The 16,803-nt window shown below is 53.9% G+C and overlaps 1 protein-coding gene and 1 long non-coding RNA gene across 3 annotated transcripts; one reads left to right on the top strand and one right to left on the bottom strand.

Moving 5' to 3' along the window:
- Window positions 1-1,847: 1,847 nt before the first annotated feature.
- On the bottom strand, window positions 1,848-2,952 carry LOC109375029 (uncharacterized). The gene is made up of 2 exons (XR_002122505.1): window positions 2,869-2,952; window positions 1,848-2,004 (listed from the first exon to the last, which is right to left on the bottom strand). It is a non-coding gene; the product is annotated as an uncharacterized LOC109375029 (long non-coding RNA).
- Window positions 2,953-3,988: 1,036 nt separating this feature from the next.
- On the top strand, window positions 3,989-15,926 carry SH3BP5L (SH3 binding domain protein 5 like). Of its 2 annotated transcripts, none has more exons than XM_019630103.1 (7): window positions 3,989-4,097; window positions 4,490-5,094; window positions 10,023-10,085; window positions 10,231-10,359; window positions 12,279-12,440; window positions 13,629-13,802; window positions 14,231-15,926. In XM_019630103.1, the coding sequence occupies exons 2-7, from the start codon at window positions 4,912-4,914 to the stop codon at window positions 14,672-14,674; spliced, it is 1,155 nt and encodes a 384-aa protein (XP_019485648.1). In that variant the 5' UTR covers window positions 3,989-4,097; window positions 4,490-4,911; the 3' UTR covers window positions 14,675-15,926. The 2 variants fall into 2 exon arrangements, with proteins under 2 accessions (XP_019485648.1, XP_019485649.1); XM_019630104.1 differs by having other exon boundaries at window positions 4,006-4,089.
- Window positions 15,927-16,803: the final 877 nt, after the last annotated feature.

The raw sequence follows: 16,803 nt of genomic DNA, 5'->3' as shown, positions 1-16,803 counted from the left end.
ATGTATACAGAAATCAAATCCTCACTACAATCAAGAGAGAACACATCCACTACTCACAAGTTTCTGTGTGCCACTTTGCAATCCCTCCAGCCTCTCCCTCAGGAACCACTGATCCCCTTTCTGTCACCATATATTATTCAACTAATATGTTTAATTAGTGATTATGGTTATTTATTAAGTATTTGAGTGATGGTAGGTAAAAAAATCAAAGAACATAAAAAGGTGGTTTCTATTGGTAGGAAAAAACAAACTAAAAAAAGTAGTTTTTAAAGATGAAAGAAATTTAGAGTATTTGTGTGAAGAAATTAAAAAGTTACCAATAAAAACTTAAGAGAAAATTTTATTTCACTAAGAAATAGGTGACTTGTGATACTACCTAGTAATTGATGGTGTTACTAACATCTTTATATGGCTTTCTTTTTTTTATATTTCATTCATTAGTGTAGTCAACAGGGGTTGGTTGGTTGGTTATTTGTACCAGGGACTGAAAGGGGTACACTTGTGGCGGGGAGGTCATGTAGACCTGTGCAGTCCAATACATTAGTCACTTGCCACCTATGGCTATTTATAGTTCAGTTGCACTAGCCACATTTAAAATTCTCGAGTCCCACACATGGCTGTTGGCTATCATATTGGATGGTGCACATATAGAAATTCCCATCAGTAATGAAAGTTCTGTGGACCAGAGCTGACTTGGAAGACTCATGAGGCACATTGTCTACAGCAGAGATGAGCAGGTCTAAGTTGAAGCAATGGAAACAAAGTGGAGAAGGAGAGGTCTCTGAGACAATGTGATGCAGGGTAAAGACGGGGATTCATTTAGGGTGTCTTCTAGGTTCCTCCTTACGAAAATGGGTGAATAGTGGAACCATTCACCAACAAAGTAAATATAGAAGCAGGCTTTGGAAAAGGGATGAAATCATATTTGTACCCAGTGAGAGGCAGCCCTTGCACAGGCCAGTGATCTGAGAAGCTGCTGGATCTCAGAATGCAATCCGTGGGGGTCTGGGTAGACACAGGGTTCCAGGGAAGGAGCAGTAGCCATGGGTTGGGCTGGAGCCCTGCACTTGGATGGGAGCTCTTAGAGAAAGGAGGCTGCATAAGATGGCCAGAGACATCAGGGCCTGGGTTTCAAACTGAGTGGGTCTAGAAATCAACAGACTATGTCTCCACTAGCATTAAAAAAAAAATAGTATAGAAAATACTAATCTGCTCTGCATATAATCTGAGTAAAGATATTTTCCTGAAACATTTGATATGAATATACTTACACACACCAATGTATACTGGGTTGCAAGGTAAAACATATTTCTGGGTTGTGGTCCAATTAGCTTGAATGTCACCAATTTATAAAATGAGTAGCACAGGGGCCAGCCAAGTGGCTCAGTTGGTTGTTAGCTTAAGAGCGTGAGCTCTGAGCAACAGGGTCACTGGTTCGATTCCCACATGGGCCAGTGACGCTATGCCCAAGCTAAGCTGCCAACAGGTGGCAGGATGGCTCAGATGGTGAGAGCATGTGCTCCTAACAACAAGACTGCCTATTCCATGGTGGGCTACATCTGCCCACAACTAAGACTGAACTCGGCACCTTGAGCTGAGCTGCTGCCTAGATGGCTCAGTGGATAGAGTGTGCACTCTTAACAACAAGGCTGTCTGGGTTTGACTCCCAAATGGGATGGTGGCTATGCCCACCCGCAACTAAGATTATAACACAGCACCTTGAGCTTAGCGGCCACGAGCTGCCCACGGGAAGGCAGATGGTGACTGGCACCCTCCACAACTAAGATTGAAGAACAACAACTTGGCTGGTCCCCTTCCCCAATTAAAAAGAACAACAAAAAAAAGAGTAGTAAAGACTATAAGCTATATTTGAACTGGGACAGTGTCGTTTTTGTCATCAGCACAAATCCTGGCACACAGTAGAATCTCCATAAAGACAAGCTGCATGAAGGAATGAATCAACACACCACTGAAGAGGAAACCCAGGACAAGGTGACTCAGGGGCTAAAAAAAGATGAGAGAGAAAAAACTCAGTGTCAGCTGTCAGTGATTTGGCAATGTTCCGTGCATGCATGACCCTATGTTTGTAACTGTTGTGTGTTGGCAGGAGCAGAAGCCAGAATCCAGAGGTAAATGGGAAGTAAGGAAGTGAAGATGAGACAAATGACAGTGGAGATTGAAAGACATGTTTTGTATCGATCACATGCAAGTTTAATATCTGCTAGGAAGAGATTATAAGAAAGGCATGCTATCCAATAATGGAAATCACTAACCACACGTGGCTATTTAAATTAGAATTACATTAAAATAGAGTTCCTTAATAACTGTAGCTCCATTTCAAGTGCTCAATGGTTAATGGGCCAGTGGTGGCCATTTCACAGAGCTGATATAGAACATTTCCATCATTGCAGAAAGGTCCACTAGAGACTGCTGCTCTAGAACAAAGTCTTAACTCATCATGTCTACAACCGGCCTCAATAAAACAAGCCAGTGCGCAGAGCTCCACACCTCTCCCTCTCAATCCATAAGTGATGAGATTGCATTTGATCTCCTTGAGGGCCAAGCCTGGGAGAGACCAGAGGGACACAAGTGTGATCCGGGGGCAGTCTGGACATTACATGTGCTTGGGATGTTTCCCACCAAATGCTGCAAAGATCTGTGACAACTATAACTCATGATGCGAAGCACTGGACACAGATGGAAAGGAGCTGTGGGACAAGGTGCAAGGGTGACAGACATTGGGAAGGATTTGAGCCAGGGTAGACAGAAGGTGGTCGGTAAAATGGAGTCATCACAGTGAAACTCCAGCTTTACAAAACTAAAGTGACTGCTGGAAAGTAAACACATAAATTGGTTTCTATACATAACCTTCAAGGGATTTGCATGGCATGGCATCTTAACAATAAGGAACATGACAGAAGCCAAGAGGCGTTACGATCCACCAGATACGTTACTATCCACCAGATCCATCCACTTAGGACACTCGCCCTGCAGACTCACTGCAGTGGGAAACGTCACTGCTGGCATTTTAACACAAAACTTCCGATTTGGGGGTAAATTTTCTTTGAGATCACTCTTAAAGGAATATTCAGCTCTACTTCTTATAACTTTTTTTGGATGTGGTGATTCAGGGGTGAAGCGATGAAAGTGAGTATCCAAAGGACAATTCGTCCATTTGCCTGCCACAGATCAGGGTAAACCCTGACCAGCTCCGAGGAAGTCTGGTCTTTTGTAGAAACAAACGTCTGCCCGTCGGTCGCTCCGCTCAGGTCTTGTCACTGATGCGCCAAGCTCCTTCTCCTCCTCGCGGGCTTTCGAGCGCCGAGGGCACCGAGTTCACGTTGACAAATTCCTGTAAGCGCTCGCGGCGTAATGAGTGCCACACCGAGGGACAGGGCCTGCCTCGGGGCGGGGCTGTACCGGTGGCGCCGGCCGGAAGCCCGTCGGAGCCGTCGATTAGGCACCGTTACTAAGGGCACCGCTGAGTTCACGGCAGTGAGGGGACTCACTTCTGTAAAAAGCCACAGTTCGTCTAACGGCTGACTCCGCTCGGCTCGGACTCCAGTCCAGTGGCCGCACCGCGCATTCGGAACCTAGCAGCTCACCACCCGCGCCGCTCCTGACTTCCTGACCGAGGCCGGAAGTGGCTGTCTAGCAACCGGAGACGCAGTGCCGTAAAGCAGGATGGCACTGCTCTCTTAGGATGACGGTTGTCCAATCCTCGTTCCATTTCTAGTACTTCCGTACCCACCAGGGACTCTCGACTTGCAGCGCCCGCCCTAGTTTTTCTCAGCACAGCTTGCTTATGTTTCAATCCCATCCAGCCGCGGTGGAGGACGGGCTGGAAGCAACGTGCGTGGCGCCTGAGCGCCGTGGGGCGCCATGTTGTACGGACCGGAGGCAGGGCAGGCGAACGGTGGGGCATCCAAAAGTGGCCTCCTGGTAGCAGAGCGTGAGCGGGAGGGCGTTGTCCGTTTGACGCATTTCCGCTTCCTGTCGGCCGCGTCCTATTTGTTTGGACCGGCTTGTGGGGAGGAGGGGAAGCTTGTTTGCAGTGAAGGGTCCCCGGGCTCGGCAGGCTAAACGGTGGTGAGGCTGTGAGTGGGGGCTCCTTTTGCCTCGCTGTGTTGGGGTCTGGGGACAGGGTCTTTGGGGTCGAGAAAGCGTATGGGGTTGAAGACGCGGAACTTGAGGGTTCGCGGGCTGGAAAGACGAGGAGGTGGGGCGGGGCTGGCGGGCTGAAATGAGTGGCTGGGTGCGGCGGCAGCAGACGCAGGAGTGAAGTGGAGGGGAGGGTGAGCCGGACAGGTGGGGGCGCGCAAAGAGAAGGATTTCAGGATCTGGAGGGCTGAGAAGTGGAGGTGGGCGCGGGTCGTAATGCGGGGGTGTGCGAGACGAGATTGGGGTCCTTGGTTGGCCGAGGGCTTGCAGGCGCTGGTGGCCGACGTTCTGATGCTGAACATGTCCTTGGCCTTTGTTCCCCTTTCAGCTCCCCAGAGACACTCATCCGCAGCCTGTGCACGGCCCAGCCTTCTCTCTCCAGCTGCCACCCGACCTGGAGGCACTTGCCTCCGCCCTCCCGAATGGTGCGCCTCCTCGCAGGCCTCGGCCCAGGATCCAGGCCCCCTTTGCCCCCTGCCTCGGAGCAGCAGCTCCGGGTCCTTCCTGGTGGGCTCCCTGTGGCTGGGAGGGAAGAACTTTTGCACAGACGAGGCCGTAGCTCTAGGAACCCCGCTGACGACTTGAATCTCGGCCTTTAACCGCCTGTGAGGTTCTTCCTGTGCCCCTTTACCAGTCTTTGAGAAGAGAGCCCTTCTTGCCATCCAGAGCCCAGGAAGCCCCAAGCTGGGGCCCTGATCCCAGCATGTTCATCCTGTCTTGTGCATAGGGCTGTGCCCTCTCCAGGTGGGCATGTCTGAGCTCAGGCAGGTTCCAGGGGGGCGGGAGACCCCCCAGGGGGAGCTGCGGCCAGACGTTGTAGAGGATGAAGTTCCTCCCAGCCCAGTGGCAGAGGAGTCCCTAGGCGGTGGGAGCAGCAGTAGTGAGGCCAAATTGTCCCCAAGAGAAGATGAAGAACTGGACCCTAGAATACAGGTGAGGAGGCTGATGGGGGGAGAGATTGGGAGGCCTGCTTTCCTGGAGAGCTGGCACATGAATGCATTGGGGCAGAAGAAAACAAATTTGTTAACAAATCATTGCAATGCAGTGTGACAGGTGCTAACAGGTTAGTCTGGGAGGGCCAGCCCGAGTGCCTGGGGCGTGTGGCTGATGCCTCACTAAAGACGGGAGGCCACAAATTGGTAGCAGACCTAGGAATCACAGTCCGGTCAGTCAGTGTAGAGTAGAACTGCTGTTCTTTCCAGATATGTAGAAGGGCTGTCAGCTCAGACAGGTGTTAATGGGACATGAGGGGACGTGGCTTTGAGATTAGGGGGCACTCTCACCTTATCAACAATGCCTCCCAGGCACATTCACATTGTAAAGGGTGAAAGCTCTCACATCTTGTAAAGGAGTTACTAGCTTTCAGCCTGTAAGGAAACCTGATGTGCTCGGGATGTTGTATGAGTTGGGGTTGGCCCTTAGTAACACACATGCTGGACTCTGAGGATGCTGGGTCTGTCAAGTGAATGCAGGAGCCGGTGTGTCTCCTTGGAGCATTTGCAGGCTGGGTGGTTGGCAGGGCACATCTTGGGGAAGGAGATGTGGAGCAGTGGGTGAGCGGGGCACAGGAACTGGGTGGAGGACATACTTGGCCAGCCTGGGCTAGACTACAGTGTTGCCAGGCAGTGGCTGCCGAAGGCTTCCTGGGGAAGCTGCTTGGGCAGGTGAGGCCCAGGATGTGTCTGGGGCTGAGTCTTCCCAATGGGCTGTAGCGTCTCTAAGATTCTGATGTGGAGGCAACTCACCTCTGTTGGTGTCCCTGGGCTTGCATCCCTGGGCTTCTCTAGCAGCAAGGCTTCAGATTACTTTTGTGCATCCAGAAGAAATCACAGCTTCTCCTGGCACCCTTCTTGCCCATACATCTCAGGATGTATGGGGGCTGTGTCCGTGCTCACAGTGCAGCGCTGATCAGTGACATTGAAGTCAGCTCAGTCTGCTGCTGGTGCTACAGATTTGTCGTCCATTGAGGAAACAAGTGGCTGTGAGGGGAGTCCTGGGTTGAGATTTGGGCGATCTCCAGCCTGTGATCTGTGATTTTCACGCATGGCGGGTAACTTCCACAAGCCTTGGTTCCTTTGTCTATAAACTGAGGGGTTGGCCTCGCTGATTTGCACGGCCCTTCTGACACAGTCCTATGATTCTTTTTCTCAGACTCATTAGTCTGATTCTTGGTGATGGTTTGTGGTTAGCGCTTTGGGAGAGACCCCTATGCTATTGGGGAGGAGGACAGTGACATGCCACATGCCCTGCAGTGTTCCTGGTCCTGCTCCCAGGAGAGCCACCAGTTCCCTGTCCTGTCCGTGTCCCTGCTCCCACATGGGCAGAGGTGGTGCTATGAGGAGTCACTGCCATGCTGCACTGTGCAGTCACGTAGCCACCAGCTGCAGCTCCCAGGTGCTGTTGGCAGTACAGAAGTAGAACATTCTGTCATGGGCAGGTCTATTGGACGGGCTCTGTGAGGGCTGGAGAGCACTGGGTGCACATAAGAGTCTCTTGGACTCTAGTGAGCTTGCTGTTTCACTGGGGAGAGAGGTGGGCAGGCCCTAGTCTGTCTTGCCAGATTGGGAGGCACACTGTGGGTTATGTGGGGAGGACAGGCCTCCTTCACCTGTGGCATGCAGAGGGCCTGCGCTCCAGCCTCAGCAGACACTCAGCCGTTCTGGACAGGTGTGTGTGTGTGTGTGTGTGTGTGTGTGTGTGTGTGTGTGTGTGTGTTTGTGTGGGTGTGTGTGGTGTGGGTGTGTGGACAACAGTGGGGCATGTGCCTTTGCAGGTCCCTTCTAGTGTTGACAGGGCATTCAGTGGGTCTCCACCCAAAGATCCCTCAGAACCCACCAAAGAGCTTTCAGAACACTTGTTCCTGAGCTGTGCCAAGACAGTAGAACCCTGGTCTGGAAGTGGGACATGACTCTAAACTGCAGCCTGGGCTGGGGACCCTGCTCAGGTGTTTCCTGGGACTTCGGGTAATGCTCTTTCTGATGTGGGGCCTGTGGCTTCTTGGCAGGCAGGCATCCCACCTGTGTTCCCATTGTCTGCTGGAACCCCTCTGGAAGCTGGAGAGAAGCCAGCTGGAGGCCAGCTCCAGGCCTATGGGAACTGTGCTGTCTCCCAGGAAAGGCTGTGTGTCCATGTCTTGACCCCAGCATAGTTCTCTGAGGCCTGCAAGCTGGTGGGACAGAGAGGATCGTAGAGGAGGGGAGCAGGCAGGGAGGGTGTTGCTGGGTTGGCCTGGGTCTCCTCCCATGCGGCTTTCTCAGCCCGCTTTGTGACAGGCCATTCTTTCCTGAGGTGAGTACATACAGTCACTCGGAGGCTCTTTCTCAGGCTCTGCAGGGTAACTTTGTAGCCTGTGAGTCCTCACTGAAGTGTCTGTCTGGCTTCCCGCCATCTTCCCTTCATTTCCATCCTGGGCCCGCTTGCCAGCTGTGGGTTAGTGCTTTGATGGCCTGCATGGTGGGCAGGCACGTGTGCAGCCCGAGCACGCAGGCCTCTTGCCTCCATGGCCCGCGTCCTGGAACTGCGCCGAGTGCCTGTGAAGGTCACCTTTCTGCTGTCTATGGGCTCACTGACCAGTGATGTTTGCTGACTCAGACTTCACTCTCCTCAACTGCCATTTCAGCAGCTGCCAGCAATCCCAGGTGGGGCAGGCCAGACTGAACATGTCCCTAGCCATCCTAAAGGTTCAGTCCTAGCGGTCTCCGTTCACCCTCACTGCCTGGCTGTCCCCATCCCCTTGCCCACCCTGCCCTCCAGCCTATTAGGAAGAGGGGCAGACCTCATGAACAGAAGCCTGAACGCCTGGAGGGCTGTGCTGGTGTGCATTCCCACCCTTGGCCAGCAGCCAGAGCCCTGTGTATCCCTTTTCCAGTGGGGGTGACTTCGTAGAGCCACTCACTACTCTGACCGACCTTGTCAGCCTGGGAGTACTTTGGGCCGTGGAATGGAGTGGAAACCAGTCTGGACCTTGGTTTGCCTATGGGGATATTGCAGGGTGGCCTGTACCTGCATCCTCTTCTCTCCCAGAACCAGTGTGTGCTGCCCTCCCAGGCCTGTTCTCCTACCAGGACCATGGCTTTGCAAGTTGATGGTAATCCTGTGTTCCCTGAGGCATCATCCAGGGGTGTCCGTAGTCCTAGGAGGGTGGTCACAGCAGCAGGAGAGCAGATAGAAGGGCAAATCCTGGACCCAGCCCTAACTCTGTCCCCATGCCCCATGCCCTCATCTCTTGTCTGTGGAAGCCAATGAGCTGGAAAGGGTGTATGCAGGCAGGGCTGGGAGGGCTGCATGGCTGTCCCACAGGCCGTCAGCCACAGGAGCTGGACCCGCAGGAACAGGTGGCCTTTCACCCTGACAGGAACTGCCTCTTCTGAGGGCCCTTTGGGGTGATCCCATCAGCTGCAGGTGACGTCCTTGCTAGGAAGGCACTGTGAAACTCAGAATTCTGTGTTGGTGGGGGTGCTGCCTGGGCCTCCCCTGGAGTCCCTGAGCTGTGTTGGTGCCTATGATTCCAGAACTCTTGTCTTATGGACACGGGACTATGTGACTGACCACGTGGCCATGTGCACCAGCTTCTAGACCTGCACTGTCTTCTGCAGGCAGCCAGCCGCCAATGGCCAGGTTGAGATGTGCCCTGAGGGTCAGATGCATATGGATTTCAAGTCATAGAGAAAGACAACATGAATTATTTTTAAAAAAGTAAAAGTGTTGCTAATGATTTATGCTGATAACAAGTTGAAATGATAAACTTTTGGGCATACTGGGTTAAACGAAATGTATTGCCACAGTTTGATCTGTTTGGTTTTGCTTTCTTTAAATGTGGCTACTAGGAAATTAAAAAGTGCATGCGAGGCTCACTTGTATTTCTCTTGGACGGCGCTATTCCTTCTTGTTCAGAGTCAGGCTCAAGGCAAGGTCTGTGCTGGGGTAGGCATGCATGCCATCACACCTGTGCTCTTGGTCTGCTCTGTTTCTTACTGTGTCTAGGGCACATAGCTTGGTGTCCTGGGGTCAAACTTGCTCCTGCAAATCTTGTGGGACCTAAGGAGGGCATGGAAATCAAAGGACTAAAAGGGTCATATGCTGGGTTGCTGGGGAGCCAGATGAGGCAGAGGCAGCATGGCTCTCACCAGGTGCATCCATGCTTGGGCCATGGGTCATGGGCAGACACAGGTGGGGCCCTCAGTGAGCACCGGGCATTCCTGGGGAGTCTGCTCTTGCTCAGAGGTGTCATTGGCCTGCTGGGCTCCTGGAACTTGTCTGACAAAGGGCAGGAGCAAACACTTGGGGCCAGCATTCCTCCCTGCTCCATTCCAGGTGCTCCTGGGACCAGTGTGTCTGGTGACTTCTCCGCAAGTCTCTTCCTGGATCCCACAGGATCTGCTGTGTGGGGACCGGGGGTCGCTGTCACCCTATTGCCTGAGCAAGTCTCAGGCCTCCCACCCAAATCTGGCCTCAGTTGCCCACCAGGCCCTCATGACTGCTGGTCCCGCATTTCCCTGGGACACTGCAAGACGGCCCCTCCCCGTCTCCTCTCCACCCCTGTGCATGGCCTGGTGCTTCTCACTGAGCATCTGCCTGTCCCCGCACTGCTGCTTCCTATGCACGTGTCAGGGCCCTACCAGGCGCTGACCCTACCACCCCCACCTCCCAGCAGGCTATACCCCCCACCTGTGTGGGCTCTTGGGTGGTCTGTGCTGAGCACGGGCACAAGCCTGTCTTGTCCGTACCCGAGTTCCTCATTCTCGCAGTGGGGGTTTCTCTACCCCAACATGGGTGGATGGGGAGAATGTGTCGGGCCAGGAGGCAGGGAGGGGGGAGGGTGCCCGGTGCTCACCCTGCCCTGACTGCCCCTTTTGTGGCAGGAGGAGTTGGAGCAGCTGAACCAGGCCAGCGAAGACATCAACCAAGCAGAGCTGCAGCTGGATGTGAGTGCACCTCTCACACCCTCTGGCCGCTTCTGGCCGCTGGCCCTGCCTCTCCCTGTTGGGCACAGGCAGGGGAGGGGTGTTATGGGAAACGAGGCCTGAGACCGCACACATGCTCCTGCGCCCACTTTTGTCCCTTTGCCAGGAGGCCAGGACCACCTATCGGAAGACCCTGCAGGAGTCTGCGAGGAAACTCAACACGCAGGGCTCCCACTTGGGGAGCTGCATTGAGAAGGCCCGGCCCTACTATGAGGCCCGGCGGCTGGCCAAAGAGGTACGGCTGGGCTGCTGTGTGCCAGCGGACATGCTCAGTTCTGCGCACACCTGTCTGGCTCGCTCTTCTCCCCCGACTCACGTCTCTTTTAGTTGCTTACCCCTCCACTCCTTCACCCTCTTCCTTCCTTTTCTTCTCTTTATACAAATAATGTGGCTTCACTAACAGAAGACTGTAGTTGTAACTAACTGTAAAACAATATAAAGACAGGAAACCAAAATCACCCCAAATCCTGCCAAACATGTTTTATGACTCTTGTACCTGGGATTTGCTTTGGTCAAGCATGGTGAGGTGACAGGCCCAGAGACACCAGCCTTGAGAGAACAGGTTATTTCAGTTGCTAAGCCCGGAGGACATGCCATGCCATGCAAGGCCACACTGGGAAGCACCTGGGTCCACCAGGAGACAGAAGGCCCAAGGGGAAGCTTGGCTCACAGCCTTTTTTCTGGTTTTCCTGGGGAGGAATGGGTGGATCAGGGCAGGCAACTTTGAGCAGATGTAGGATGGGACAGTTTGAGTAATTGGGGCATGCTCTGGGTTCTAGGGTTGTTCCCACTTTTCTGGTACCTGGCCCTGGGTGATTTAGGACAGGGTCATGTTGGTCTGATGTGTGAGCAGGTCACAGAATTGGCAGGCGTTGGCTGGCTGGTTGGCATGAGGAAGGTGTGCTCATGCGAGTTTCCATGTCTAGGAATTAACCAGCACTGGGAGGGCCAGCAAGCCGCTCCCCCCACCCCCCCGCCCCCCAGGTGGCAGTGCATCATAAAATACAGAAAATAAAAAACATGGTTGATATAATACAGTTTACTCCTAAAAATTGTTTTTGTATAGATCCTGCCAAAATGAGATTACACAATGTATGCTGTTTTTATTCCTTTTACTTATATTATGACATGGTTCCATGTCAATAAATATACATCATGCCATCATTTTAAGGGCAGCTTAATTTTTCCTTATATTAGAGATACTAGAGGGCCGGCCGAGTGGCTCAGTTGGTTAAGAGCTCGCTCAAGAGTTTGAGCTCTGAGCAACAGCGGTTCGAGTCCAGCCCGAGCTGAGCAGCCGCTGAGCTGCCAACAGGTAGCAGGATGGCTCAGCTAAAAAAAAAAAAAAAAAAAATAGAGATACTATATTTAACCAGCTTTTGTTTGGTAAGCGTGGCTGTGAAGAACATTTCAGTGCCTGTCTGATGACGTACTTCAGCTCCCCTGTTGGAATGCTGAAGGTCTTGGGCGACTTTCTTTCTGAGATACTCGATGCCTGACCACCTTCCAGCTAAAATGGCATGGACCTTTCTGTGCTCACCAGGGCAGAAGGCCAGCCAGTGGCCTTTGAGACTGCTGGGTCTCACACACTTGCCCTCCACTGGTGGCATTGTCCTTTTCCATCTTTATTTATTTATTTATTTATTTTTATTTTTTAATTAGTTTCAGGTGTACAACAGTCAATAGTTATACTTTTTACCCCTCAACGTGACAACCTCCCTCCCCGTGACAACCTCCCTCCCCCAATCTGCTGCCCCGCTTCCCCCCCTCGATATCATACATATCTATTACAATTCCATTGACTCCACTCCCACACTATACTCCACGTCCCCTGACTATATATATATATACATATATATATTCAATTATAGTTGACATAAAATATTATACAACATCAGCTTCAAGTGTACAGTGCACTGATCAAGCCTCTACCCCATCCATGAATCCATCTTTATTTCTGCGTTTACTTCTCTCAGACCATATCCTCACCAAATTTTCTTTATAGAATGATTTTCCTCGGCATTCTTCCTTACCGCAGTCTGAGAAGTGAAGCCAACAGTATGATGAGTCTTCTTCCCATCCTTCCCCAGGACAGGTCTCCATGGTAACTGGGGGTCTTTCGGGGCTCATGGCCTGACGGCCCTCTCCCCCTAGGCCCAGCAGGAGACACAGAAGGCGGCCCTGCGGTACGAGCGGGCCGTGAGCATGCACAATGCTGCCCGGGAGATGGTGTTTGTGGCCGAGCAGGGCGTCATGGCCGATAAGAACCGGCTGGACCCTACATGGCAGGAGATGCTCAACCACGCCACCTGCAAGGTGAGCCAGGCTGGGCTGGCAGGTCCCCTCCCCGGCTTCCCCTTTGCTGCCGCTTCAACCATCACCCTTCTCGCTCCTTCCTGTGTCCTGCGCTCCAGCCTTCCCTCAGCTCTGACTGCTCCACGCACAACCTGTCATTGCTGTGTCCTGTGTGGCCCACACACAGCCTTGTCACGCACTGCGTTGCTGAGCCCTCAGCCCCAGATGTGGGAACCCCTGCTGCTGTTCTGGGTTCAACACTTGAATCTTGCTTTCTTCAGCTGTGACCCCTCACTTCTGTTTTCAGAATATTCTTCCTTTCTTCCCTTTGAGCTCTGCCACTGTACCTTCATTTTAGAAGTATAATTTGTGTATCATTTTTAAGCCACTTGAAGGGTACCGGGGAGCGGGAGGATCACTGGCACTAGCTCCAGTCTGCTGCCTTCACCTTGCAAATGTCTCAGTTTCCTCAGGCTTTTACAACAAAATAGCATAGACGGGCAGCTTAAACAACACATGTCGATTTCTCACAGTTCTAGAGGCTGAAGTCCAAGATCAAGGCACAGGCCGACTTGGTGCCTGGTTCCTAGACACCACTGTTTTGTTGCTGTGTCCTCAATTGGTGGAAAGAAACTCTTCAGGGCCTTTTTATGGGGGCACTAATGACACTGTCACCTCTCAGAGGGCCACCTCCAATACCATCAACCTGGGATGAGGGTTTCAGCATCGGAATTGTCGGGACAGCGACATTTAGTCTAGAGCAGCATCAGGTTCCCTGTCTGCTCCTTAGTTCAGGCCCACGGCTACACAAGGGCAGGGTGGACAAGGTGGCTGGAGCCCTTGCCTGCCCCCTGCTGGACTCGACAACCCTGTGCAGAGCTGTGGCTCCCCACCCTTGGGCTCCTGCTGTCCCCCAGCCTCACCTGGCACTGAGGGCTCCCTGTGGACGGTGGCTGTGGCAGATGTGCTGGGATATTGCCAACTGGCTCCCGACTTGTCCAGAGGCCCCAAGGCCCTTTCCGGGCAACAGCAACGTTGAAAGGTGGGTGGCGCGGGTAACCATAGGCAGCTGCGAAGACCCACTGTCCTTTGTGTCTCTGGAGATCTGTGTCCTCTCCAGGTTCTGCAGATGGTGGGAGGTTCCCCTAGGGTAACATTTGGAGTGTGTCCTAGCTTAGTGATGTGTGTCCTCCGCCCCACCTGGCCCAGGTGAACGAGGCGGAGGAGGAGCGGCTTCGTGGTGAGCGGGAACACCAGCGGGTGACACGGCTGTGCCAGCAGGCAGAGGCACGGGTGCAGGCCCTGCAGAAGACCCTCCGGCGCGCCATTGGCAAGAGCCGACCCTACTTTGAGCTGAAGGCCCAGTTCAGCCAGATCCTGGAGGTAGTTGAGAGTGGGGGATGGCAGGCGGGCATGGAAAGTGAGGGCGGGGAGGGGGATCCCGGTCTGGATTTACCATCCCTGCCTTCCCCACCAGCCAGGGTCTGTGGTGGGACAGGGACCTCACAAGAGTGCAGAGCGGGGTGGGGGTGACTGCTGGCAGAGAACGGAGCTGAAGGGAAGTGCACAAGAGAAAACGTGAGGTTCTGGGGAGACCAGGAAGAATGGGGAAGAAGAGCCTGCCAGGCAGGGAAAGGGAACCCTGCGGGGGGAGAGGTGGGTGGGGATGAGGCCTGGGTATGGGCGGGGAGACTGGGCTCCCTGCAGAGGAAGACCACTGGCCTCTTCTGGGGTCTGGTGGATAGGGAGCAGGGCCTGGGCTTGGGAGTGCTTCGTGGGTCACCTCACTCTCTCCCTGCCTCCTTATGCAGGAGCATAAGGCCAGGGTCACAGAGCTGGAGCAGCAGGTGGCCCAGGCCAAGACCCGCTACTCCGTCGCCCTGCGCAACCTGGAGCAGATCAGCGAGCAGATCCACGCGCGGCGCCGCGGCCTGCCCGCTGAGCTCCCAGGCCCGCGGCGCACCTCCCCGGTGGGTGCTGAGGCTGTGCCGAATGGCAGCGAGGACAGGGACAGCGGGATACTTGAAGGGGCCGAGGGTGGGGCACCAGAGGACGGTGGCCTGGGGTCCAGGCCCACCCCCGACGCGGACACCTGGAGCCTGCTGAGCCTGCGCACCGTGGCCTCTGACCTGCAGAAGTGCGACTCAGTGGAGCACCTGCGGGGCTTGTCGGACCACGCCAGCCTAGACGGCCAGGAGCTGGGGCCCCGGAGTGGGAGCCGTGGGGGCCGCCACCAGCGCAGCATCAGCTTGTAGCCTGGCTCAGGGTGGCCATCGTAGGCGAGGAGACTCCTGATTCCTGTCCTGGGCCCTCCCTTCCCCTGCAGAGATCCAGTGGGCTGTATCAACTCTGTCAGTTCTGCACCCCCCGCCCCACCCCACACCCCCCCAAGATATGGCAGTGACAGCTCCTTTAGGCTTGTCTCTGGCCCTTCCGTTTTCCTCCTGGTTCCTCACAGTCTGTCCACATCCTTTCCTGCTTCATTCTGACTCCGGTCCTTTAATCTGGCCATCCCCCTCAGGGAACTTGGTCCAGAAGGCACTGGGAGGCCCATCCCAGGTGGGTGCTGGACCTGAGTGAATGGATGGGTTCCATCCCAAGGGCTCTAGGGATGTGGCAGAGCCCTCCTGGCAGTCCTGTGTTCTGTCCCAGCCTGCCCATGTGTAACCTGCAACATTCCTCTGGAGACACCACCCCAGTCCTTTCCACGCTCCTTGCTCATAACCTAGGCCTCTGTGTGTCCCTCAGTGGGAACCGAAGGTGAAACTCAACCCCAGTGTCAATGGGGATATCACCAACTCTACACAGGCTCCCGTGTGCATGGCGTTTACCTAACAGGGCTGGGCCCTTCATGTCTCCAAGGTGCTATTGGGCCTATAATGGTCCTTGGAGGTGGAGATGTTAAGGAGGTGCTGGTGGCTGAGGCCCTGGCCAGCTCTGCTGCAGAGTAGGCTGTACTATTCTGGGTAGAGGTTGCTGAGCCCAATCTCGGCACCTCCTGCAGGACAGAGGGGAATCTGGTGCTCTTCTCCCAACCAAACCATCTAACCCAGGGTCCCTTGGGGAATGATCAGGTGTGGCTGTCCAGCTCCCTGAATGTGGGGAGGGGACCTGCACTCTGCAAGGAGCAGCTCCAGTATCTGGTGGTGCTGCCAGGTGGTGTGAGTGTGTTCGGGGGAAGGTGGGGGAAGCCACACCGGGTCTGGGTGCCTTGGGGAACTGGTCCTTCTGTCTCACCCTGGGAGGGCTGATAGCTGGACTCTGGGCAGGAGGGCTCATGCCTAGGCCTGTGTGCACTGCCATCAATGGGAGCAGTGGGCCCTCATGTGGAGGGTGTCTCCCTGATACGGGGTTCAGGCAGGATGGTCACAATGAGAACCGCTGGGTTTGAGGTGGCCATGGGTGGGGGGAAGAAAGGGAGGACATAGGTGTGTGCATGTGCCAGTGTGTGTGGGAAAAGGGTCTGCCCTTGATTTTATTTAAATAAAATAGTTTACGTAACAGTAATGTTTACTACCCCTATTGGGAGAGGATGGGGGAGGGGAAGAGGGTGAAGGAGCCATTCTATGGGGTGGCCAGGGAAGGCCCTTGGGAAGTGAAGAAGAGACGGACAAAGATCTAACCAGGCCATGGGAGGACAGAAGGCTTGTGGTCACGGCTGGGTGAGAAGCATGGGAGGTCCCCACCCTGCCTGCTGGATGAGGAGGGGTCTCTAGGGTGTATAGTGGGGTGGACACACCATGTACTGCTGTGGCTCAGGTGAGAGTGCCAGTCCCAGACAGGAGTGTGAAGGGGAGGACCATCCGAGTTGTGGGATTTAACAAATATACAGGATGCCAATGAGACTTGAATTTCAGACTGAATTATTTTTGTCTGCAGTGTTTAGGTCATACTTCTTTTTGTCCATCTAAAGTTAAAACTTAACATACAAAAGGTGACTCCCAAGTCAGGGCTTGACCTGTTGTGGGACAGGAGGGCTGTGGGTGCCTTTGGAGTCTAGCCTGTGGAGCATCCGGTGGGGTCAGGTGGAAAGTGTGGAGGTGGACGGAGGCTTTGCATTGACCAGAGGTGCGCCTGCGTCTAGGCCAGGTGAGGAGGGGTCAGCTAAGGGAGGACGAGATGCAAGAAACCTGGCCAGAAATGGGTGTCCAGAAGACCCTTAAGAGGCAGGCAAAGGCCTCAGATGGCATACAGGACATGCACTGTGTACAGAACACAGTACGAGCCCTGTGATAAGTACTGTTCAGGTGCAAGGCTTCCTTTCCCAGCCAGGCTTATCCTAATTGAGAAGGAAAGTGATAAGGCAGATAGGCACCAAAATATTTCCTTTATCCCTGGAAAAGCTGCTGTGAGAGTGCATGGCCTCTGTCCTGGAGCAAGGGAG

Source organism: Hipposideros armiger, unplaced genomic scaffold, assembly GCF_001890085.2.
Source record: "Hipposideros armiger isolate ML-2016 unplaced genomic scaffold, ASM189008v1 scaffold_893, whole genome shotgun sequence".
NCBI lineage: Eukaryota > Metazoa > Chordata > Mammalia > Chiroptera > Hipposideridae > Hipposideros > Hipposideros armiger.
The sequence above is the reverse complement of the archived record's forward strand: the minus strand, read 5'-3'. Positions and strand labels throughout refer to the sequence as shown.

What these genes read in the sequence shown, in the direction of transcription:
- SH3BP5L (XM_019630103.1), top strand. Translation starts at nt 4,912, where the DNA reads ATGTCTGAGCTCAGGCAGGTTCCAGGGGGGCGGGAGACCCCCCAGGGG. An exon ending in AACTGGACCCTAGAATACAG is followed by an intron (nt 5,095 to 10,022) that starts GTGAGGAGGCTG and finishes CTTTTGTGGCAG; the next exon opens with GAGGAGTTGGAGCAGCTGAA. An exon ending in AAGCAGAGCTGCAGCTGGAT is followed by an intron (nt 10,086 to 10,230) that starts GTGAGTGCACCT and finishes TCCCTTTGCCAG; the next exon opens with GAGGCCAGGACCACCTATCG.